Below are 25681 nucleotides of genomic sequence, written 5' to 3'. Positions count from 1 at the left end.
ACTTTTATTAAGAAAACCAAAAGATTCTATACATTACACATAGTATAATAACCGTTTTTTGATATAATACTATTCTATAGCGCTTAAAATGTATACTCTTATTGAAACATCTCTAATTAAATATCTTAAATATACATATAAGAATGAGCCAAACTGGCCCTGCCAATATTTATATTCACAGAATACAGTCTGCAGAGTAGGTCAGGGGAGGCAAGTCAGCGCTTGGTTTGGGTGCGTGCAAGGAGCGTGGCAAATTTTTTCAGGAAAGAGAATTACACTTTCCACCTTTTCCATAAATGTTCTCATTTCTCCTCCTGCGATGAAGTGACGGAGACAGAGATGCACCTCCAGAGAGAAGTTTAAAGTTGAAGACAATACTTCCTTCCTCACGGTGGATCCATGTGGACTGAACATCCCACCACACCTGCTGGGTGGGTGATGGAGGGGCAGGAGCATACAGAGCTTCATGACTGGTTAACAGAGGCTCCTAGCAGAGCTCATGTCGTCACGACCGCGTCACGCCAGGGGAATGGAGACGGTGCCGTTTGCCCGACTGCGAGTGTGGACGCTGGACTCCGTGAGCTCCTCGCCATGTTCCTCCGACTTCTTGTCTGCGATGGTGGCCAGGAAACGCATCGTGACCGAATCCCACTCCTCCGGCAGCAGCAGGAGCAAGAAGCCCAGGCAGATGATGCAGGTGGCTGCCAGGCGCACCACGCTGAACATCACCTCGTGTTTCAGAAGATCTACGGCTGCAGCGGGTGAACGAAGACAAGAGGAGGGAGCCGGAGAGCAGGGTGGGTTAGAAGATGGGAGAGAGAGACAAAAACAAATTGAGATTAATTACATCAAGTAAAAGATAAACCACAGGACTCTGTGGCTGTAGGGGATGAGTGCAGCAAATGCGGCTTATAATGAGCACAAGCGATCCACTTCATCCTCTGTGTCTTTGCGGTTTGGAGCCCTGGGACAAGTTGGCATAACCCACTGACCTTCATACAATCCATCATGGTTAAAGAAAAAAAAAAAAAAGTGTCTGCAGGCATTTAGTGTCGCCTTGGCAACCTGATCCTCCCTCAGCGAGAGAAGAGTTGCAGGGTCTGTTGAGGCACATTGATGATTGGGTTTCCAGGATGAGAGAGCCAGACTCGCTGCGTCATCTGTTTGCTAGAGTGGCCCGAAGTGCTGACCTCTCAATACCAAACCACAGCATCCGTAATAACCACTCACTCCCATTTTACAACCATTTTTATTTTCAAGCACAACAATAAAGAAATAAGAATAGGTGAATTGGCGGTAATAGTTATTAATATTTAAGAAACCGTACCTGCATTGCCCGGCACACTGAGCAGTGTTCCTATGGAGATGAGAATGGGGTAGGTCAGCACCACACCGACGTGTACCAAGATGTTGAACACTGTAAAAGACATGAAAGAAGTTGAAAACACTGACGAACAATTGAATTAGAAGTGAAACAGTTAATCATTCAGGGGATTTACAAATGTATTTGTGAATCATTTGTTTTGTTTATTGGTTTGTGTGTTTGTTTGTAAGCATGATTACACAAACAAAAAAAACTTAACGGATTTTCACTGGGGCACAGGCCAAGGAAGAATCTATAATATTTTGGTGCCGGAATCTTTTCATCACTTTTTTATACATTGTAACATAAGGCATTTTTCTTATTATCTAGGGGTAGGTATTTATGACGTGGCAAAACAATCTGATTAAACTGGCTTAAATATGTTTTTATAGGATGATGGTGTATTATCAGCCACTGTACGGTACAACATACCCCAATATGTAGCTGAGATAATGTGAATTTTTTTGACGTATCTCCCATAGGCTTTATTGCACATTTTATTGTGTTTGAAAGCCTGTGTGTATGGTGAAGTTGACTCAGATATGAGAAATGTGGTGTGGGAAACAATATGTGAACATTACTTTAGATTACTAAAGAAAAAACAAACAATTGCTGTGCCTTGTCGATGGAAACACATGAATGGAGCCATGACCCTCCCACTCGAAGATGTGTAAGCACTCTCACCCAGCCAAAGTCCTGCCAGTCCACACATGTATCCCCAGGGCAGTGAGGACAGCGAGCCCCAGTGCTCCACCTTGGTGAAGTAGAGGATGAGGGGCACACAGGAGATGAAGATGAGGTTGAAGAAGCCCATGGTGGAGAGGAAGTGAGCCACCTCTCCCAGGTTGGCACTGCCCAGAAACATCTTGAACAGCACCTGGTTAATGAGGAGAAAACAGACAATACATGTGAGTGACTGTACGAGTATTAAAAGACAATCAAACACCCTTCGACCTGCAGCCTGACCTTGTATAGAGCTGATGTTGAGGCTGAGCCCACAGCTAACGCCACGCCCACAAAGGAATCACCGTGGAAACCGTCAGCATAGGCCATCATGACAATACCCGTGATGGCCATTATGGCTGCCACAATCTGCAAGGGTAGAGATTATGTGACATCAGTATCTGCATTAGAATCATTTTGCAATGTTTTGGTGTTTTCATACTGACCCGAACGCCCATGAAGCGATCCTTGAGGACGATCCAGGACAGGAGGAAGACGAAGGCCTTGTGGCAGCAGTAGAGCGCTGAGACGTCAGTGGCAGTCAGTTTCTTCAAGGCCAGCAGGTACAGGTAGTTGGTCAGTGTCCAAAGGATTGAAAAAGGTGCTGTTCTTTTAACAAAAAGCTTGAGAGTCATCCCGTCCTCCCCAAAGAGCTTACTGCACTCCCTGAAAGAGAGAAACACCACAGGAGGGGAACGGAAGTTGTAGTATCAGACGTATCTATAACTTATCTTAAGTTTACAAAGGACTTAACAGAAAGTAAAACAACACACAACATAATGAGATTAGACAAAAATTAGAAAGGTAACATACATTTTTTTTAAATGAAGTTTTGATCTTGTAGGCAAATTACCTGAATTTTTGTATGGGCGTCTGCTTCTCTCGAGTAGTGACCATGTGTCCAGAGTAGTAGATGGGGAAGAACAGGATGTTCCAGTTGCTGCTGAACCAGGAGATGAAGAAGGGACAGGAGAAGGACTGGAAGGTCAGCTTCACCACCTGAGTGGTGCCCACCCAGGAGGATGACACACACAGCACCACCAGCAGACCACCCAGCACCTTCAGGGCCATGTTTTTGCAGGTCTGGTTGGACTGGCTCTCTGCGCTGGTCTCACTGCCTGGTGTCTCTGCATGAGACTCGGAGCCATCCTCTCCTGATAAAAGACAAGAGGAAGAAAGTGGATTGTACCATCTGTAGCTTGTTTTCTAGTGTCTCTTCAAACTCCAATGAGAATCACAGATATTAAACCATGTGCTGGACAAATTTAACTTTGCTTAGATTTGATTATCTCTGTCAAGGTTATGTTTTCACAATTGTCCGATCATTTTTTGGTTTGTGTGTGTGATTATGCTTATTAGATTTCGACAACACTTGGGGGAAGGCTTCGATATAGATCAGGGAAGCACCCATTAATTTTGGTTTGGATCCAGGAATATTTGTATCAACTTTATTTAACATTGCAATCTAGTAGTATTTTGACATTTTCGCTGATTTCTCAGAGAATAACTCGTTGATCTCGATAAAAAAACTTGGAACGCCTGGGTCTGGGTGAAGGTATTCGCTCTACTGAGTGCCATTCTAGTTTTTTGTATTCGTTTGGTAGTTACCAGGATTATGCAAAACCCTTTCAACTGATTTCCATGAAATTTCCCGGAGGGGTGGCACATGACTGGAGAAAGAACTCATTCATATAAGGAAATTAAGGAGACTGAGAGATCTTAGCAGAGGTATGATTGTCATGGTAGTTTCAAAATGTCACTGGAAACATATTTTGTCCATTCTTTGCATATTCAGTATTTCTTTTTTTTTTTCTTTAGTGGTATATACGTATACTACAATCTATCCTACAGGCCTGCGGCTGGGGTCCTTTGGGATCTTATCCACCGATTGCATTTTTTGCTCTAACGTCATAAACACATGTGACAAGCTTTGTTAAAAATGTGTCGGGTTAGGATCATGACCGTGCATGTCATAAATATCTTTGTCACCTCATGATGCAGCACCGTCGTGGCCAGGTGTGCACAGAAACCTGATGAGAGCAGAACTAACCACATGACACTCTTCAAGAAAGTCATGTCAACCTTGGCAACCTCTCTTCTGACTGTCGGTACATTCCTGCTGCAGAAATAAATTGTGGGCTTTTAATCTCATGCCAGTGATGCATGGCAGATTTGGCCCAGTGCCGTAATGGACTGCGGAAGTGAATGTCTGCTGGATCTTAACTGTACTGTAGAATATGTCAAGTGGTGAGTGTGTGTGGGTGTGTGTGTGTGTGTGTGTGGGCATTTCCGGAGTGAGCGAAAGCTCAGATCCGTTCTTTACCTTTCAACAGCATGATCAGTTTACACCAGGGCAGGCATAACAGATGACATGTGCGGGGTGTTGCTGCCTGTGCTCTCTTTTGCTAACTCAGCACGTGAAGCTCTGCCATTTCCATCATTGCTGTAGACACTAGAGCCCTGCACTGCACTGGAAGTTGTGTTTCACTCTATAGGAGCACATTCCGTCAGGCAATGACAAAACAAGGGGATTGTGTTCCTTTTTGCTCAAAACAAACTGTAACACAGCATCTGGGACACAAAACCTTTGATCAAGTAACAGGTTTTTGGTTAGAACATTAAACTAGTGTTACTGAGATTCCACTTTCTACCATCTAATGAGTGTAGTTCCCCTGTTTACTAAATACCAAACTTTTAATCATAAAGAAGCAGATATAGGTGTATCCTCCTGGAAGGTCACCGAATTCAGTCAGAGAAGAAACTCTACATTCTTGGCAAATGGATCTGATCAGCCTGAACACCCAGTACAACTGTTAAAGTGACGTTATGGCTGTGGCTGTTACACCAAAGAAAGAATAATGAACATGAAGTCACAGGTTTGAGAGTCACCCACTGCAGAGGTGGAAGAAGTAGCCAGATTCTTTACTTAAGTAAAAATGCTGAAATCCCAATGTAAAAATACTCCTTATTTCGCATTACCTGCATTTAAAACCCTATACCTGAGCTGAAGTACAAAAGTAATATCAGAAAAACGTTTTGCGGAAAATTAGCAGCTGTGGCTGATATATTTGTATTATTATTTTATTAGACTGTTAATACTCATGAGTCGATGTATAAGTAGTACTTTAGTGTTGCGGCTGGTTAAGGTTGAGGTACTTTCTAACCCCTGAGCATGCTTAATTCTAGATCCGTAAATTATTCTCTGGGTAATCAACCAAAAATGTTGCAAAGTGGAAGAAAGTGATAAAAAAAGTCCTCGATCCTGATCCAGATCCGAGCATGAATTAAATGGATTCTTCCCTGGTTCATGCTGCATCCTTTTAACAAGTTTTTTACCAAACCAAACTCACAACAAGCTACACTGACGTTACACATATTTTCTGTTAGAGGTCACAACCCATAATAGATGGAAACCACAAGTTTGGTCTTAAAAATCTCAAAAACATTGTGTTTCATTGTCAAATAATGTTGTTTGTATGTAAAATCTTTATCTGAAATGCATCCTGTCAAACATAATTGAAATATTGGAGTTAAAGAATAATGGAGTACACAATAAAATACTCAAGTACAAGTTTATTTAACTGTATTCAAGTAGATGTAATTAGTTACTTTTCACCACTGCTGCAATACTGGATTATCCTCATCGTTGTGTTTGAGGTCATGAGACCATAAAAAAAAACACATTTTAAACTAGCAATGAAAACCTTTAGCATCTAGAAAGTGTGATGACTGCCATGGATCATTCAGACTCTTTAGCTATTCAGTTTATTCTAGTCGATCTATCACCTCAAAAATCTCTCAGATTAAACGTTTCACCCCAGCAGGGAGCAGGTCTACAGAATGCAGCGAAGCCAAATGTTCAACAGGGAGACAGATTTGTTTCTACAGGATCATCGAGGGATTTGGTCTAATTACATTCTCTCAAAGCAAAGATTCTCAATCAACCTAATGAGCCTGGTGGTTGCAAACTGGAAAAACCTGAGATCTGATTTGGCTGCAAAGGAGAAGCAGCTCTTTTTATGCTGTTTTTGTGTTGCTTCCTCCTCGTCCATCGTGCAGTCTGGTTTGTGCTTCATGGCGATGACAGAACATAAAGCTTTTTAAGTGTTGGATGCAGGCTCTTCTGTTGCTGAAGTGAGAGCCACTACAGGCTGATCTAGTGCCAAGATGCAGTAATATTATAACTCTACTATTCCCCTGCCTCATGAAAACAGCTCCCGTGGCCAAAATGATATTATCATCGCACACAGTGTTACTGCTGAGTAACAGGGCTGCTAAAAGGAAAGGAGAGAGCAGGGATGTTTCCTTAAAACCTGGTATAATACATTTTGGGTTTGCTTGTTAAAATTGAAATCCCAAAGGTTTATGTGATAAAAATATGTTCATGTAAAAGTACTAATTGAATTCTAAAAATATAGACTCACTAGACAAACACGGCTAAATATGACCAGAACATCCACTTAAAGCATCTACCTATAATTGGAATTGACACAAGCAAAAACACACGAGCCACAGGCAATACATTTTAAACCTATATTACTACTATATGCAAATACATTAGTTTCTGAGAAATTTGTATTCATAGTCTGCTTAAAGTATATTTCAAGGCTTTAAAGGGCCATTTCATCACAGAAACCACAGCGTATATATCATTCACTACAGGCGTCCATTAACAACCCTTATCCTCTCTGTGTGCCGCAGTACACCGCTCGAACCTTTTCAATCTATCCTCCGTTTTATCATCACCACTGACGCTGCACGGCGGTGACACTGATGGATGGAGCCGTGCTGCATTCAATTTGAAGCTCACCGTCACGTCTGTAGTGCCATACGTTGGCTTGTGCTACAGGGTCAAACAGTCTTTAACCAAAATGATGATGATGCTGATGAAAAAGTGATCATTGGTATCGTTCCCTAATCTCTTATACTAAAGTAAGAGGTGTGGGTAGGTGGTTGTGTGTGTGGGTGGAGGGGTAGGTGATGTTCTAGGTTTTGAGTGATGAGGATGCTGAAAAGTTGGAATGCAACATGAAGGAAGAGCAGGTGAACAGATGTGGGAGCATCTGCCTGCTGTTGGGCCTTTTCTTTGTTTTTCAGTGCCAGGTTACACAGGGCAGCCAGAAACAACACAAACTACTACACCTCCTGTCAACTCTTTGTGCTTCTCTACTCTGCCAACTGGAAACTGCAGTGATACAAATGTGTGTTTACGCCATCCAGAGAACTGTCAAGAAGTCTGAGAGAACACCTAACTGCTTTGTGTTTATTTTTCTGTAATTTAAGTTCCTGTAATGACACGTGAATGAAATTCACCTCAGATTTAACAGTAGTATTTCATCTTAATATCTCGTTCACTCATTGACAATTCCCTGCACGTGCCTGATGGGAAACCATGTAAGTGCTGGTCGTTAAAATTAACTACTCAATGGTTGGAAGCAGCCTGTCTGATCTGGTGCTGCCGATGACTCGGTTCATGCCAATGCACACACACGCACACACACACACACACAGACACACGCACACACACACTCACACTCACACTCACACACACACACACACACACACACACACACACACACACACACACACACACACACACACACACACACACACACACACACCGTCTCGGGCCGCTCTGGTCCGTCAGTTTACCTTCAGAGATGGGGCAGGTCAGGACCTGAGTGCTGTACGAGCTGAGAGGAGCCACTCGGGCTGAGTGCTTCTTCATCCTCCACTGGGGGCACAACACACTGTCCTTCCCTGGGCCGCGTGCGTGCCTGTGGTGTGTGTGTGGTGTGTGTGTGTGTGTGTGTGTGTGTGTGTGTGTGTGTGTGTGTGTGTGTGTGTGTGTGTGTGTGTGTGTGTGTGGTCAGCAGCTCCTCCTGTTAGCAACGTGCATCCTCAGACTCCTGATTCCTCCACTCTGTCTCCGCGCTCTCCCTCAACTTTCTCACAGATCTCTGACAACTCTTCTGTCTTCTTCTTCCAGCGCTCCAGTCCTGACTCTCCGTTCCTCTCCAGCCCAGGGCTCTCACTGTTAGGCCTCCTGCTGCTCTCTCTCTCTCTCTCTCTCTCTCTCTGCTTCTCTCAGTGTCTCTCTGTCTGTCTGGATGGGGACACAGCTCGGTGGAGACAGCTCAGTGAAGTGGAGACTCTACTGTTTCACTGTCATGCCGTGATCCAACGCTGCCACTGTCTCCAAGGGAGACTGAGCTTCAAGTGTGTGTGGCATGGTGCAATCACTCCCCTCATCTCTCTCTCTCTCTCTCTCTCTCTGTCCTCCTCCTCCTCCTCTTTTCTGTCTGTCTCACTATGCTGCTCCCCTCCTCTTCGTTTGCTCCACAAATCAGCAGCTTTGTTTGGAAGGTAACCAAGCAGCCCGGCCTAATTATGCTGCGTTAGCTGCTGCCCCCTCCTTTGCTCCATCCTCCTTCCATCCCCTTTCTACCTGACCAGGCTCTCCTCTTCACTCTTCCCTCCTCAACTCTTTCTAAACACTCTAGTCCTCCGTCTTCTTACTCTCCGCTCTATCTCCTCAGCTCTTCACTACTCCTTAAGAGTCGGATTATTAGTAGAGCTCTCTCCTGTCGCCTTCAGCGCTGCAGATGAGCTCTAAAAAACTATCCTGCCCACATAACACAAATTCATGGCAATAGATGCTCATTCTATCACACACTGAGGTCATTTCAAGAGGCATATGAAGCCCTCTACCATCATAAACCTCGCACCACTACAGCATGTCAACACACCCTATACCACCACCTGATGACACCATATTCCAGAGTGTGCATGTAGGAGAGCGTAATCCAAATCTCACATTTTACATACATTTTAAGATGCTGAACCAGAGTTTTAAGCTTAAAAGCAACATTATCAACTTTATATTAAGAACTAGTCTCATGCATCTGAACAGGCCCCAGTTGTCTGCTACTGGACTGATTCTCCTTTTCTGAAAAGTATCAAAAAACAAGCAATCTGTCGGAAAGAGTCGGAAAGTAGTTAATACTCAAGAGGTGGAGGCCATTGTGAAAGTTTGGATGAGGGCATTATTGTTAAAAAATGTTTTATGGGGTGAGGTTAATTCTACTCTACTCAACGATTGTGTAGCCAATGCAGACATTATGAAGACTGTTTAGATAAAGTTTAAAGTAGCAGTTCAATCTATAGTAGAACCTGATAAATAACATTAATGTCTACTATAATCATCCATCCATTTCCTAAACAGCTTTTCATTTGAGGGTCTTGGGGGGAGCTGGAGAAAATCTGACATTTGGACGATAGCCGGGGTTCACCCTAGAGTTTCCAATCAACCTAAACCCAATCAATAACTTGACACTTTGAAATGAAATGTTATAGTAAATTGTAGAATTGGATTTGACAGAAAAGGACCTGCATGTCAAAGAGTCAGAGCAGAAACTGGGACTAACCCCACCTAATAACTAGAAGGCCACTCAGAGAGCACAATCCCCTCCAAGGCCGACATAATATTTCACCGCGTTACATTAAGTAAAAAAAATTGTATCCACTCTAAAATGAACCCCAGCCCCCTCAAAATTCTGTATTTTTCTGCTTACGATCAAACAAACCCCATGAAAACATAACCACCCTGGCACAGGTAGATATACAGGGCATACAATTAAAGATAACAAATAACAGCATATACTGATGTCACGATGGTTGAGGGAGCTGAGCTGCATTGACATGATCATATCAGGCTTAAGATTATAGTGACTGAGCTGTAGGCTGTGGATCATGAATGACACAGATGATGCCGATCAGCCTGCTGACTCTGCCTGAACCACATTTATGCTTCATTACTGGACTTTCTGTAAGAACTTCTGACTCATATACTTCCTCCCTTATATTTACGTATAATCTGCTGTGCTGGACATTTACTGTTAGTGGTGCATTTTCACATTAAATATTAACGTTATCATGCTGCTACCTTCTTAAAATGTATACTTGTTTTATCCCTTTTGCACAGTCAAGGGAAATCCTCCCATCAGCAGCTGATATGGACCCGAGATGAGGAGTGTCAGTCTGGGTCATGTGAGTCAACCTGGGGTCTGCGGTCAGGAGTTTCCATCTCAAGGAAAAGCCCTCAGACCATTTTATCTCCGGCTGTGGTTTTTCTATCTGAAGATATAATGGACCCGATTATTATGTGGGCCTTTACATCAATGGCATATCAGTATCTAGTGTATGTGGTCAGACACAGGAGGCCTGGCAGCCTGTAATATAATCTTAATATAACCTATGCTGTGCAGCGTTCACCCTCGGTAAAAATCGATACCTGCCGAGCCAGGAACAGCAGAGCTATGACCTGAGAAAAAGAGAGCACCCGACAGTATACATGCAATGCAGTGAGAGCAGTGTCCTGAAGGAAACGAGTGCTATTATGCAGTCATGTTTGGTCCAGGATCTCTGTCATTATATCAGTATCACCGTGGGTACCTCCATTCTCGGCTGCCTCTACTCTCCAGGGCTCATCAGCCAAAGATCTGGCTCCTCCACAGAGAGGAGAGCAGATCAGAGTATTTTCCTGTGCATTCTTCAGGTTGAGAGCAGGAGCACATAACAGCACAGATACTTTTGGGCTGTACAGTGGAAATGATGCAGGGCCACATTTAGGTAACACTATGGTAATTTTCTTTGTTTTTTAGAGTGGCAGGGTATTTTTGGAACACAAATGCAAATAGCGCGATATCGTGAGGTGGAGCTGTGTTTAAAACGTTTGTGTGCGGAGTGCGGCTGATAGTAATGTTTGGTCAGGGGTAAGCAGGGGATGAGCTGGGGGTATACGGATCCCCTGAGACAAGGAGGGTTAAACTTAAAAATAGCTCTGCTGATGAGTGGAGCCAACAGCTAGACAGGGAGGGGACAGACAAACCATCTAGTCAGCAGAGCCCAGGATGCTAATCACCATCAGATTAAGAGAACTATCTGGAGCAGGGAGGCTTCAGTTCAATGTCAAATATTAGACCAAGCGTTTTTGGGACAACATGTTGTTTTTTAGGTATCTTACTTAAGCTTTACAGAGTACAAGATCGATGCTATAGCACACATCTACATCACATTTAGTGCTGCAATTCAAGAGCACAACAAGCCACAGCTCCGAAATAGCCGTATTAAGTTTGATATAACTTATCTAGGTGTATCTAATAAAATGAAAAATTAGTGTTTGTAACACAGTGGTGTTGCTGCATCCACTGATCAAAACAGAAAATGATACAGCATCCCCTCTCTTTACCTCCATAGCAACAGTGAGTGTCCTGTGCACACTGATGCACCCAACTCATTCAGGCTCTTTTGTCATTTAGATGAACAGACACTCATCAGTTTGTGGTGCGAGTCTCTTTGTCCCCAGCCCCTCTCAGTTACCCACCACATCCCGACAAGGACCAGCACCAGAGACTACAGAGGAAGAGGAGGATGCGGTTTTCAGTAGAAATGTGGGCAAGAAAACCTCTGAATGAAAAAGTCTGGTTGTTAGATGTTTCAAGATGTGAATCATCAACTCAAAGTGGTCAGAACACTAGAAGATGAGGACACCTAGTGGTAGATATGATGAATTGCAGTACAGGTGCACTATACATGAGGATGTTCCTTGATAAGACTTTACCAATTCAACCTGTGCTTCCATCCATCCATTGTTCATACCACATAGATTTGAGGGCTGCCAGGGGAGCTGGAGCCAATTTCAACTGACATTAGGCAAGAGGGGTGGTACACTATCACACTCCTCTCCGCCAGCATACAGAGACAAACAATCATTCATTCTCACTTTACACATCAGTTTACAGTCTCCAAACAACCTGACCCCAATCTGCATGTCTTGGAAGGAAGCTGGAGAACCTGGACAAACCCATCAGCATTGGGGAGAACATGCAAACTCCACACAGAAAGGCCCCAGACATAGTCAAGCTGGGATTCAACAAACAACCGCGCTAAACACACCACCACCATAACACCAACCTGTGCTTACTTATCCTTTGTGGCCTCTTGCAATGCATTCAGCTCCACTTTGATGTGATGAGGTTTCGATACATTTGCAGATGAAAAATTTGAGGTTCTGAAAACGCTGAAAAAGTGCGATTGTAATGCTCAACAGCAACATGTCCTTTAGAAACAATGTTAGATAATGCACAGACATGAAAACTAATCACAGTGATGTCTGGATTTTATGAACTTTTGACAGGACAGACTGAATTTGCTTGATAGGGGGAGCCCCTGGTGCAAGTTTTTCTCCATGTGGATTTATAGTATTATTTGGTACTGGTTGTAGTTTAACATGTGAACAGTTGCATATTTTGTATGTCAGAGTCTGCAGAATAGTGATCAGCAGATGGAGCCTCGGTAACAAGGTCCTATGATATATGCGCCTGACAAATCAAGATCGGCTGTCAATTCCCCGTGTTTTTATAACATCAAATAACTCTTTAAAACCAAGCTTACCAGACAAATCAACACTTAATATCATGTATATATACCTATATATTTATATCATGTGATATGAAATGACAGATATAATCTTTGAGAAAACTTTACTGGATGTGAGCTTTGACTGTTTAGTGAGGTCCATGTCCCATTCACTAACATGGAGGAGGCAGGATTTAAGGCCTATACTGCAGCCAGCCACCAGGAGGCAATCAAGATGTTTTGGCTTCAATTTTTGGGAGCAGTCACGTCGTCAATCTTAATTTGCAGTCTATAGTTTGCCAAAAAACGAACTTGCACACTGCTGGAATATTTCCTGGAACTGCCGGATTCAGTTTATGGCAGTTTGATTAAAAACAACTTGTACATGACATCCAAATTAGAAAATTGGATTTTCATACAGCAGCATATGAACATGCAGTGACACAACTCTCTGAGATGACACTTAACGGAAGAGGTTTAACATGTTCTGTTACTTTACAACCAATCACATTACTCAAATACCAATCAGCAATCCAGCGAATTGTTGCTGAGTTTGTCAAATGACAGTTTTGAGTTAATGCTTTAAGCAACACTAATTTAATTCCTGTCAGCCCATATTGATCAGCTATGAAGGCAGAAATCTCAGGGACCCAGGTCTCCAAGCGCTGGCCAATATTTTTTTTAACGGGTTTAGCTGAAATGAAATGTCCCCCTGGATATATAGCCGATATTAAGAATTGCTTTGAATAACAAGATCAGGTGCTAGCTTCCCTTTGCATGCACTCTCTGGCAGTTTGCAGTACATGATGCAATAGGTCCAGGAGACACACAACCTTCTTCTTTCTTACAGCCTCTGTGTGTGAACCACTGCAGACACATGTTAAATTAAATGTGTGAGTTGATGATATACACATGTAGGGTAGTAATTAGAAAAAGACGGACGTTTCCTTTCCAGTGTAAAGGTCACTTTGTTGTTGTTGTAGGATTATAGAACCACTAGAGGGCAGTGTGATACTGCTGACAGGACCAATGTTGGGTGCTCAGCCTGATGGAAAGACCAGCCACACACATTGTACTCACATATTATGTAATGACACTTTAAGACAACAGAAAAGTTCCTCACATGAAATTCATCTCATCCATGAAGCAAACTGCTGGAGCCAGCCAAAAAAACGTGCAGCACCACAACACATTCAGAGCTATGTGCATGAACACAGGTCAGCACTTCTGCAGCTCCTGGGGAGAAACATCTGCACCCATTACTTGCCGGGTGTTTTTGGCTCGTTCCCCCAGGAGAATGTGAGGCTAACAGCACTCCAGCAGTCGTTCAAGCAAAGCTCATATCCCATTCGACGCCGGGCTGGTTATAAATAGCACAGAGAGAGCGGGCATGGGAACGGGACAGTCCAAAATAAGTGCGTGCGTATACAGAACGTCTGAGGCCACGCTTGAGGAGGAAAGTCAAGATTCACCTGCTGTTAACAATGGCTATGGATGGTTTTGGAAGTGCAAAGTGAATTGACAATCAGTACAAGCAACAGCATTTGTGCATCTTGTTTTCTTTCAACTAAAGTGCATTCAAACTCAGCATTATGGTAAACTGTTCCCTTTCCTTCATAATTTCCCTGAGTGCCTGGCTGTGCCGCTGTCTCACTGTCATGTCAGCACTGAACACAGGTACAGGGCTGGGTGTGAGTGCCACTACCAGTAGCTGTCACGTCTCCTGTGCTACACCTAGTTTACTTCAGCAGGGAGCGTGCCAGCCTCACAGACAGCTATTATCTATTCAAAATAATACACAGCAAATTTTGGTAATGGCTTCCCGGGAGATGCTGAGGAAACATTGACTACGCACATACAATTATTATCTGCTGCAGCAGAAGCCGCAGATGCTTTTCCAATATGCTGGTGTTTATGGCCGTGGTACTTGTACAGAGATTTTAACGGTTTGAATCTATTTGGCTACTTTTGTTTTATTCTATTTCACTATCTTATTATAAGACCTCTTTACCCAGAATGACATAGAATAAGATAAGAATAAGAATTCACCACACATTTGTGTTATAATAGAGAGTCCTCTTTTCTCTGTGGCATCTATATAGGACCTTAGGTTGAGTACTGAAGCGTCTTTAGGAAGAAACAAAGTCATTAGACGAGATCAGGTTCTGACATATTAGTCCAATACAGAAATTCCACATATAATCTATTGTAGGCCTATAATCCACCTTATTGTTAGGACAGTTTAGATTCGGTGATGGCAATACAGCTGTTAACATGTTAACTTATTAAAAACCAGTATGACTTTTCTAATCCTTATCCATCTCCAACTTCATTCCTTCATCCTGTTCGTTTTCCCCTTACAGCTGCTTTCAATTCAGCAGGAAATATTGCCCCTTGCCTTGTCTTTTTTTAGAAGGTTATTGTTCTTTTTATTCCATTATATCATAACTGTACAGTATGGATTACATCTCAGACCCTGTCCCCAAATGTAGTCCACAGTCCCCCTCGGAGGCATCTTCTCATACACCGCAGATGGCGAGTGGCAATAATAACAAACTGGCAACAGGATCTTACTAAATATATCATTACCCCATAGGCTTGGCAGGATGAGCCCACTGTTCTATTTACGGGCTCCTTTGTCTTCGTCACACTTTATGGAAAAGAATACTTCCCACCCTGAGGGACATGTGATTCTCAGCTCAAAGTTTACAATCGCGTAAAACAAAATGTGAAACTGTGACTTTTCACATTCTTCTTTCTGAGAATAAGAAAAATAACACATTGGAGAGGGTGGTGGGCTTGTAGATGAGCAGTTTAGTTGGACCTCTTCATGCTGACATTACTGGTAATAGCATGTTTAATAGCTGGAATATCCACTGATAACTGTGGCAGGCGGAGAAATCATTGGACGGGTAGATGGACGAACACAGGGCTACAGATGGCATATTTTATCAGGGAAATGGGAAATGTCTCTCAAATCAAATAACCTCTCCGCTCGCCGATGGCTATGTAAGCTTAGTATAGAAGCTATTACAATCCACACCTGCTCCTTATACGGAAAATCCCATCATAGACCACATCTTTCATTTTACTCGCCTAGAGTACACAGCAGGCAGGGGACAGCTAGAGGCCTGGATGCTGAGAGCTTGGGCTGTAGCTGACGGCTATTTTCATTTTCTCTATTATTCAGTCTATGATTTTCTACAGTAATCAATCGTATAACCTCCTGAAGCTTTGATGTGTATTTCGAGAATATTCAGTTTACTGTAAAAAAAAACACATCAAATCTTCACGTTTGAGAAGCCAAAATAAGTATAATGTCAAAATGATAACTTAAAAGTATTTTAATCACTTAATTAGTTGAATCACTTTTATAGCTCTATTGAGAACGATATTATCTTATCTGCCTTAACGGGCTATATGTTGATATTTACAAACTTGCTGAACACAATCAAAAATACGGTGAAACAGCTTTCTGTAATAATGCCCGAAAGATTTGGAACAAACTCCTCCTACATATTAGAAATGTGCTTAAAACATTTTATGATCGAGCTTTTAATTTCTTAAACTCCTTTTATTGTAATCTTAACCTAACACTTTATGTCCATATATTTTATATTTTTAACACCTATATACTCTTCTAATCTGTTCTTTTTGTCGCATAATATGCAAAAGTGAATGAAAAGTGCAATTCAAATAAAGTTCATTAATATTCACTATCACACAAGCATCATTAAAATAAGAACTTCACTAATGGACAGAAATGGGCTCCGTCTCACTTCGTTGTCGTATTTTCAACTGCCGTCACAGAATTAGTAAAAACAAGCCTGATTATAGAACTTAATTATCCTAATTTTGACTCTCAGCCAAAAACCATGTCTGGGTTACATTTAATTGCCTTTGTATCAAAGGTCCTTGAACTGCTCAAAAATGCCAAATCTGTTTTCCATTTTAATTTCTGGGCGCCCCCTGTTAATCAAAGTGTTTCCCAAATGAAAGTGTCTGATTGCATTCATGGTTAATCTGCTGCAACTGTCACCCTGCAAATGAGGCTGTTAATGAGAGACAGACTCATTTCCTCTCTACTCAGCCTCCATCGTAAAATCCACTGAGGTGCTCTCAGTTAAAAAAACAGAACCCAAACGCCTCAACTGGTGATTTGTGATTGGATTTGCATACTCACGTTTCCTTTGAGAGTTTTGGTGCATTGTGTCACAGGGTGCCAAGGTCGTAGATTTGTGGAGGAATGTCACATTCAAATCAACTTTATTTGTTCCCGGAGGGAAATTCAAACAAGTCACGACATCAAGAGAGCAGCTCGCTCCTCTACGTGTGTTTCTACGTCATGAATTTTATAGTTACTCTTTTATGTAACTGCCAGAGGGAGATGTTGGGGAGCTTGCGTGACAAGATCAATTGTATTTGTGGTGAAGTGTATCTGCATGTGAAACACAGGAAGGTCACATATAGATGTAGATGGCCGCTTATATTTCAGGGTGATTTATTCAAGATAAGTGCAGGTTCATCCTCACGATTAATGATGAAGATATATAATGCACAGGCTGAATATAAAGCAGATAAGTATTGTCCCTAATACAACGCCTTGATGCTAGAGAGGTTATAAATTCCTGCTCTCCACACCTAACTTTATTACCATAAAGCATTTGTTGAAGAAGAAAAAGAGCAGAGAGCATTGCAATCGCTCCTCTTTTTCTTCTGTCATAATTCTTCTGGCAACGGCCACACCGAGAAAGGGCTGGAGGGCAAGATTTTAAAGATCATCTCCCGAAAAGAAAGAAAAAAAGCATGATCAGCTCTCTGCTCCATTCCCAGCCATTGTCTTTGTGTCAGCAAAACTCAGAGTATGGCTCCACCAATCAAGACCACGCGGACAAAATGAAAATGACAGAGAAGCTGTTCGGTATTGAGGAGTGGCCGTATCTCATGCACGTCAGGGAAACAGCTGGCAGTGTTCACATACATCAGGAGAGGAGCGGCGGTATTTGTCATCAGGGAAATTGATTGTTTAATCAAGACATTTGGAATCCAAGATGAGACTGCCACAGAAGTGATTGTTTGCACAGATTCACCAACGTGGCAGTTTTTTGTCTAAAAGATGTAGTCTCAAATGTAATTTGAAATGCCTGCATAATTTGTGTGCCACACTTTGCAGTGTAATTGCCTTGTCTCAAAGTATTACATTTGTTTTCTTTCTCTCCTTGTGGGTGGGTGTGTGTGGGTGTGTGTGTGTAAAAATGTTTGTTACCTCTTAGAACCTTTTCCAGTATTATCACTGACCTTGACAGGACCAGTAGGCCTCATGGGGACCAAAGCCTGGTCCTAACTAGGCAAAACTAAAAATAAATAATTTCTGAAATCCCGGTTAATGTTAATGGTAATATGTGGATCGTTGTTATGTCAAGGTTAGGGTTAGGCTTGTATTGGTCATGGTCATATCCACAATATATGGAAGTGAATACGAAGTCTTAATTAATTTGTGTGTATGTGTGTGTGTGTGTGTGTGTGTGTGTGTGTGTGTGTGTGTGTGTGTGTCATGGAGACATTAATCTGTTAAAACAGTCACATTATGGGGATGTGAAGTGATGTTTTAAGGTTTGGTTGAGGCTTAGGTTTAGGTTTAGGTTTAGGTCGTAACTATGGTTAAGGTCAGAGTAAGTCTCCATGAAAGTCAAAGTAATGTCCTCTGAAATCTCGCAGACAAACTGTGTGTGAGTGAGTGTGTGTGTGTGTGTGTGTGTGTGTCACAGATGGATGGACCTGTGCAGCATCACTCAGCCTCCAGCTAGTTGTGGCAGTGATCGACATCATGCTGCTCCATAATACCATAATTACAGGCCTGTTAGCTGAGTTTGTGAGAGCGGTGGATTTTGCAATAGCCTAATTAAAATGACAACTCATTTGGAAGGGAGGAGGATGCGTGCATTGTTCGGACACGCAAAAACACACACACACACACACACACACACACACACACACACACGCTGACACTTAACACACTAACACCATTTGTTTTCTTTATTATCATTAAATCCCCTGATAGCACCCATGCACGCACACACGCACACGTTTTAACATCTCACTAAACTGTATTCTCTTAATCCTCACACCTTGACACCCACACTGGAACATCCATCACTCTACTTTCTTGTCATTCTCTCTCACTCACTTCTGTGGCTGGAGTAGCCCGGGTTGTATCCGTAGTAGCCGGTGATCCTGAGGATGCGGTCCTCTATGTCGGGCACCCCGTTCGCCGTCACCTTGGGGCTGCCGCCGGTCGGCGTCGCCTTGCCCGGCAGGTGGGTGCTGCTCAGAGGATCCATCCGGATGCAGGGCGGCTCTCCTCCGTCCTCTCCTCCTCCTCCGGGGCTCTCGGTGCTTATCATCGTGGGTCCGAGCGGGCAGAGATCAGCGGGGAGCCGGAGGACGGATGCGCCCCGGTCACCATGTGTTCCGGGCTGCATCAACACGTAGTGAAGCTGCGGGAGGAGGACATCCAGAGACACGGGCACACTCCCTCAGTGAAGCTCGCGGACACACAGCAAGGTTATCAAAGTCCTGGAGCCCTGGCACGCCTGAGACACTAGGGGGCGTGTCACTACTGTCACATGCTGTCTACCTGTGGGGGGGGGGGGGGGGGGCATAAATGAACCTGCATGAAAACAAGTGCGTAGAAACATGGTGTCTGTCATCGTGTCTGGCGTCTTTCAAACATGCATTATCTAGACCAGGGGTCTTCAAGGTTTTTCAGGCCAAGGACCCCCAAACTGCTGGAGAGATGGAGCAGGGACCCCAACCTATAAATATTGTATGAAATTGTGTTTTATATTAAACTGGGCTTAGTGTCATGTATTAACATAGCTACCCTGTTATTGTGCATTCAATACTAAACTATTCAAATATAACACGGCTTCATATATTCATGTTTTTAATTTATACACGTGCAAGGTACAGGCTGGCCATGCCACTGCCTTTTATAAACATACATCTTGCATACAACACTGAGCTATTACAATAATTCACAGATTCATGTTTTTATTTTAAACATACATGTAGAAGAGACAGGGTCATTTAAATTTTTGGAAAACAAAATTTTGGAAAAAAATTGTCTCAAGCTAAAATTTCGCGACCCCCCCTGCAGTACCTCCACGGACCCCCTAGGGGTAGCGGACCCCCTGTTGAAGACCTCTGATCTAGACCTAGATTTGGGTGAAAGGGATCTATTGGCAGAAATTGAATGCAAAATAATCCCAGTGACGTTTTTCACTATAGTGTGGTTCAACAAAATTTTACAAATTGTTGATTTGTTTACCCTAGAATGAGCCCTTTGTATTTAACTACTTTATATTTACGTTTGGAGCGGGACTTCTTTAGGCAGGCCGGCATGTTTTTACCAGTAGCGCAGACCGGACAAACGAAACACCTTTTGCGTTTTTACGACAACTGAAGGCTACCACTGGTTCTCTCTCATGTTTGGAAGTAAGGTTGAAGGTAAGGGGTATTCAGTGGACGTATCTATTTTCAGCCTCCAGAAACTGCTTTACTCTCTGATATCTGTGGACTAATGCTGTAGCCAGTGGCGGACCTATGCTTTTTCTAAATCAGGGGCCATAAAGGGGCCACAGAGGGCCAATTTACATGTCCAATGTCCATGTACAATTCCTGATTCAGTAAGATGCGCATTTAAGTCATTCCTTCTTTACTGTTAGCTCTACAGCTTTGAACAAAGCCACACATCATTGAATGAATTTTGAAAATTGTCATAGTTATTGTTACATTGCTAATAAGTCCCTCTCTTGTTTTAGGGGCAATTCAGGGGCCAATCAGATTCCAGGGCCCCCATGGATCCGCCCCTGTCTTGACCCCTCAGTGATTTTTCCATGTGTTGTTCACAATAACAATATATGTGTATATGTGCGTTTGAGAGGCTCAGATGTGTCCCAGGTGTCTCAGGCCCTGGTTCACTGTCCTCTCTACATGTGGGCCACAAACGTCATTTCTGTTTTCAGCACATTCACTCTTTCCCTTTTAGAATAAGAACTTCAAGATTAAGAAGTCTCTGCACACTACCGTACACCACACCAAATAAAACTTTCTTTCTTATTATTTTCAAACACTTATTATGACATGAATGTTATTCTAAGGTAAAACCCAGAACAATCTCTTTTCCTCAGCTGGCCACAGGTTCTTGCGCTGGCTCGGGGAAGCTCCACTTGACTGGATCCCCCAGCTTGCAGATACTGCGCAAGAAAAAAAAAGAAATTCAGAAAACTGGGCTCCAAATCCAATAACACAAGATGCAGTATTTCAGTGTCTCCCTGATACGCCTCTTTCCAAGTCCTCCACTCTGTGTGTTAAATCGATTCCCTCTGTGTGTGGAGAATTTGCGCCCCTGTTGGCATTGTTGTGCAGACACATGCTGGGGTTTATGATGCCCTTGGATGCCAGAAGTGCTTCCTCCCCCTCTCTTACTTACTAAACCAATCTCCACCTCATGTTCTTTTGTTTCAGTTTGTTTGTGCTCCAAAGCACTTATCTCACACATTCAGTTCAGGGACAGCTTTGTGGCTACAACAATGAAATGCCAATGCCCAGAAAGTTTCTCCACGCCTTCTGAGAATTGCTAATTTATTATTGGACACTCTCTTACAAGTCTGTGCCGCTGCAGTCCAAAAAAAGTTTTCCTCAATCCTCTGCTTTTGTCGCGGTGCTTCACAAGTCTGTCGCGTTTATGCAATACAAAGTGTAAACAGCCACATTTGGACATTATGCATTGGCTCCTCATTTCTGATGTACCGGTCCAAGTTATAATTTCCTATCAGATGCTAATGTATCATTTTTTGGTAAGAATTCAACTCAAATAGAAAAAATGTTCTCTGACAGCAGCGCGCTCATTAAAACAACCACAATTACACACCCACATTAAAAAGCAATTTAGCGTGAGCATGAGCTGTGTCATTGTAAGTCCTGGCTTTTTTTGATGTTTTAAATGCACATATAATGTGTTACACTGTGTAGCAATGATTTGTCACTGCCAAATAATCTCCATAAAAATCGTTCAACCCTTGGAGGAATATCTTAAAAGCTATCTCGAAGGGAAGATCCTGGTATCTGCTTTAATATCGTCTCTTATTGTCCCCCAAGCAACGAGGAGGGAACGAGGCTGACTTCAGTCTCAGACAACATCATTAGCATTCAGAGTATCCCCAGACCAAACTCCTCTGTGCATGTCGATTGTCTTATCCTCGACTACTCTTTATTTTCAGGGGAATAATTCAAAGGTCCTGAGCTTAAATTTCCTATCAGCTTGTTCATCTGATCACTGAACAGTTTTCGTGCAGCTTGTAATGTTGTTGTGTGCAGAGACAGAATCTTTGGAGATTAATACAATGATTTTCACCATAACGGCCTCAGTGCAATATCTCATTGACTCCTCTCTCTGGCTCTTGCGGTGCAGGCACCCGACCAGACAACATAATCCTTTGCCCAAGTAGAATAAAAGGACACACCGAGGAGACAATATGTCCCATGCGACTCCATCCCAGGCCAGCTCCTGCACCCCCCCCCAAGAGCCACATAAAGTCACCTTAGAGATCAGTGACCGACTCCCCAGCCACCTGATGTATAAATATTCAATGTGCACTAAAGATAACCTGTTTCATGCAGCGGGGCGAGAGAAAGAGGGACGTTTGCCAGAAGCAGGGGTTTGTCATTTGAATATAGCGAGCTCAACTGCGTCTGCATGCTGGCGCGCTGGCCCCGCAAAGGTCACGTTTGAAAGCTCGGTAAATATTTAATAACTGGTCTCTGAGGTAATGTATGGCTTTAATTAGAGAGACAAAGGAGAGGGAACACAATGAAGAATCAAATAATCCTGTTTGGAGCCGATTTACATGATGAATAATCACATGTTTCAGGCGACGAGTTTGTGATCATGCCAGAGAAGAACTGTGATATTTCTTCTCCAAGAGTACAGAGGCCTTTCTCTTGCAGAACAACAGTGCGTGTTTTGCTTTCTACTCCATTGTGTCTGTGCTCAAGATAAAATATCATAATGTCCTTTGAAGCCCGATGTGACCTTTCTTTGTTGAGCTCCGTGCAAAGAAAAACGCAGTCTGCTGCTTACGAAGCCTCACAGAGCTCTGAACAGCCTATAGGATTTCCTCGTCCTCCTCCGCCTCCTCCTCTCGCTTCAGCTACAAAAGTTAATTTGCTCGAGGAGGCAATTGGTGACTGAGTCTGCTTGCTCTCTTTTAAAGGATGCCAGTCCGCACATAAATAAAATATACAATGACCAGACTGTGTTTTTAAAAATAGACAATCCACAGAGCATAGCCTCTCTGTCATGCCAATTCACTGCCTGCTATGTTTCATGCTTGTTAGAACATGCTTTTATAGGACGATGGTTAAATGCTGTGCATACAATACAAACTACAACACTGTTGTACACAGCAGTGAAACATGCACTGTCACAGCTGGCAGTTAGCCTCTATATCACATACATGTTACATACAACCAGAGGTGTTTTCTCACATGAAAATGTCATTAGCAGCTGTCTGAGTATCCACGTTTCTGAAGGTCAGCAGCTGCATGTGAGGTATCGTGAAGCATGTCGTGCATAATTTAATGTTGCCTGACGCTGGATGTACGTCACAGAAACGGTCAGTAAAATGGAAAAACATATATATCATCTAAAACATGTGGCACAAAGAGACACTTGGCCTTTGACCTTAGATTTGACAATCAATACAGAAAACTATTTTACTCAATTAAACTAAGTTTATTCACTGGAATATATTCAATTGAACTCACTGAATTCAATGTTTTTAATCAATTTAATTAAATTGATTTATTAATCTAAATTTATTTGAATTTATTTGAGGTTATTTATTTTATTTTATTTTAATTTAATAAACGTAATTTATCTTTAACACATATTAAAACCCTCACACAAATTTCACTGAAGCCTCGGGCATATTTGCATCATTCTCAACACAATAAATGAATCATTCCCACGTTTCTCTTTGATACCTATAGTATCTGTCATGTGTTTAATCATACAACCATGATGCAAAGAGTTCCTGGTCTCATTTCATAAAAGGATGGGTTCCTCTCGGGGAAGTTAGACTTCATCTCACCTGCAGGATCTGGGAGGAAAAGTCTGGAGATTTATGGCCTCTGGAGACAACAAAGTTAAATCCCCCTGCATAGCTTCTCTGCATGCTCCTTCCCTCCTCACTGCAGTCAGGATGATGGATTAGGCTGCTGGTGTGTGGGGGCCAAGGACCAAGGGCTGGACGACACCAGCAGGGATGAACCATTTAGTCTGATCGACCAGATGAGATAGTGAGTAATGTTCACATCGATGTGAGTTTAGACTCCGTCTCACTCTCACCTGCTCTGAATTTAGATCATTTCAGGATGTTTACTGAGCGAGCACAGATATTTCATTTCCATTCCCCCCCCTCAGGATGCGGAAAGAAATATGACTGTACATAATAGTAAACATGCATATTGTGACCTGTTTTAAGATCCAATAAAAAAAAAAAAATCTGGCACCACTTTCTAATAAAGCCTCAGTGATGGGAATTACAGCTCTTTGAAGGGAGCTATATCTAATGGCGCTGTTCCTCTTTGAGAGCTGTTCAAAGAAACGGCTCATCATTCTTTTCTATCTTTTGGCTGGACTGCAACAGTTGGGTCGGCACTATAAAGTCTTTCCCTAACTGACCGTCTGACCGCCTGACTGACTGACTGGTTGACTGTTTCTCGCACGCTAAGGCCTACACCCCTTGTGACAGGCTGTATCTCACTGTAAAGGGGAAATGTTTATTTGATTTCAGGCTCTGCCAAAACTGACAGAGGTCTTGTTTAAGGGGCTGGATCCTTCAGAGGCTGCATTTGAAGACCGGTTGTGTCACAGCAGACGTCCGATGCTTCGTTGGCACGCTACCACGCTTCAAATCAACCAAACAGCTAAAGGTGAACATGAGGGGTATTCAAACTTTCTCGGCAGCTCTGTTGCAAGAAGGGTGAGACAAGCATGCAGATTACAGAGATCATCTGAAGACCAGACCGCTTTTGCCGATACAAAGACTTGACCACTCCCAAGTCAGTCTTCGCTGTCAATAATTCACCATTTTCATAAAATCATATAACTAATTAAAGCCAAACTTACTGGAAAAGACTTGAACAAACATCAGTGTGATAACAGCTACCTGAGGGAAAAAAATTGAATAATGTATCTGACTCGTAGTTCGAGTTGACATGTTGTCCATCTTTATGTACAGTCTATAAAACAAAATATTGGACAAAGTGAAATATTCACCCCATTGTGGCACTAGAAGCAAAGGGGATCATCAAAATTGTTGGCAGCCATGTGCCTGTGACTGTTAATGTTGCATCTTCTATCCGCAGCACTACATTGACACATACCATTACCTTACAAGGTGGAAATGGTGTCTCTCTCTTCGGCTCCTCAGGCAGATTAATTGTCCCTTTGAACTCTCAGCACTAAAGCTACTCCCCTGACAGATCTTTAAGTACCATCTATTACTGAAGGGGATATCAGCCCAAAGAGTCAAACTCGTTGAACACTGATACAAGAGGCACGCTGACACTGGGAATTCAAGGTCGAGATGGGTATTGACTGGAGGATCTATTAAGGGAGTTGGAAATTCTCCACAGAGAATAGTGTGAGAGGCTGCCATGGTCTTAGCCGTTGCTTCTCCGTGCTCGGGTGCCCAGGGAGAGGTGGAGGAGATGTGGGGCAGAGCATCATTCAGGCGTTTCGCTATGTCCACTTTCAATCATTAAACTCTGGTTCTTTACACTTACTCACACAGACAGAGCCACTGAGGGAGAGAATAAGCATTGTGAAGAAGTGCTAGTCAGCAAACACAATCTCATGATGTAATAAAACATCATTACAGTGGCAACCACAGTGAAAGAAATGAAACTTTTATGGGACGATAGTTCATACCTATGTATAAAGCTGCACAACATGACAACGGTGAAGCCAACGCATCTCTATCACCACCTGGTGGCTGGCTGCAGTATAGGTCATAAATCCCACCTCCTCCATGTTAGTGGATGGGACATGGACCAAACTTTAAAGTCGTGGTAAACGTCAAATCATTTTTTCTTAAAGATAGTTTC

The 25681-nt window shown here is 42.7% G+C and overlaps 1 protein-coding gene across 1 annotated transcript; it reads right to left on the bottom strand.

Annotated features, from left to right (window-relative positions):
* Positions 1–516: 516 nt before the first annotated feature.
* On the bottom strand, positions 517–18909 carry slc35f4 (solute carrier family 35 member F4). Its single transcript, XM_061083282.1, has 7 exons — positions 18693–18909; positions 2940–3240; positions 2533–2752; positions 2330–2455; positions 2048–2240; positions 1328–1417; positions 517–752 (listed from the first exon to the last, which is right to left on the bottom strand). Exons 1-7 carry the CDS (start codon positions 18907–18909, stop codon positions 517–519), a joined length of 1383 nt encoding a protein of 460 aa, XP_060939265.1.
* Positions 18910–25681: the final 6772 nt, after the last annotated feature.

Source organism: Limanda limanda, chromosome 12 (assembly GCF_963576545.1).
Source record: "Limanda limanda chromosome 12, fLimLim1.1, whole genome shotgun sequence".
Taxonomy (NCBI): domain Eukaryota; kingdom Metazoa; phylum Chordata; class Actinopteri; order Pleuronectiformes; family Pleuronectidae; genus Limanda; species Limanda limanda.
Note: the sequence above shows the minus strand (reverse complement) of the source record. Positions and strands in the feature narration are given on the sequence as shown.

Excerpts from the sequence above, each read along its gene's own strand:
- slc35f4 (XM_061083282.1), bottom strand. The coding sequence starts at position 18,909 with ATGATAAGCACCGAGAGCCCCGGAGGAGGAGGAGAGGACGGAGGAGAG. Across the intron at positions 2,456-2,532 it reads ATCGCTTCATGGGCGTTCGG|ATTGTGGCAGCCATAATGGC; the intron begins GTCAGTATGAAA and ends CTACCCTTGCAG. Across the intron at positions 2,241-2,329 it reads CAACATCAGCTCTATACAAG|GTGCTGTTCAAGATGTTTCT; the intron begins GTCAGGCTGCAG and ends CTCATTAACCAG.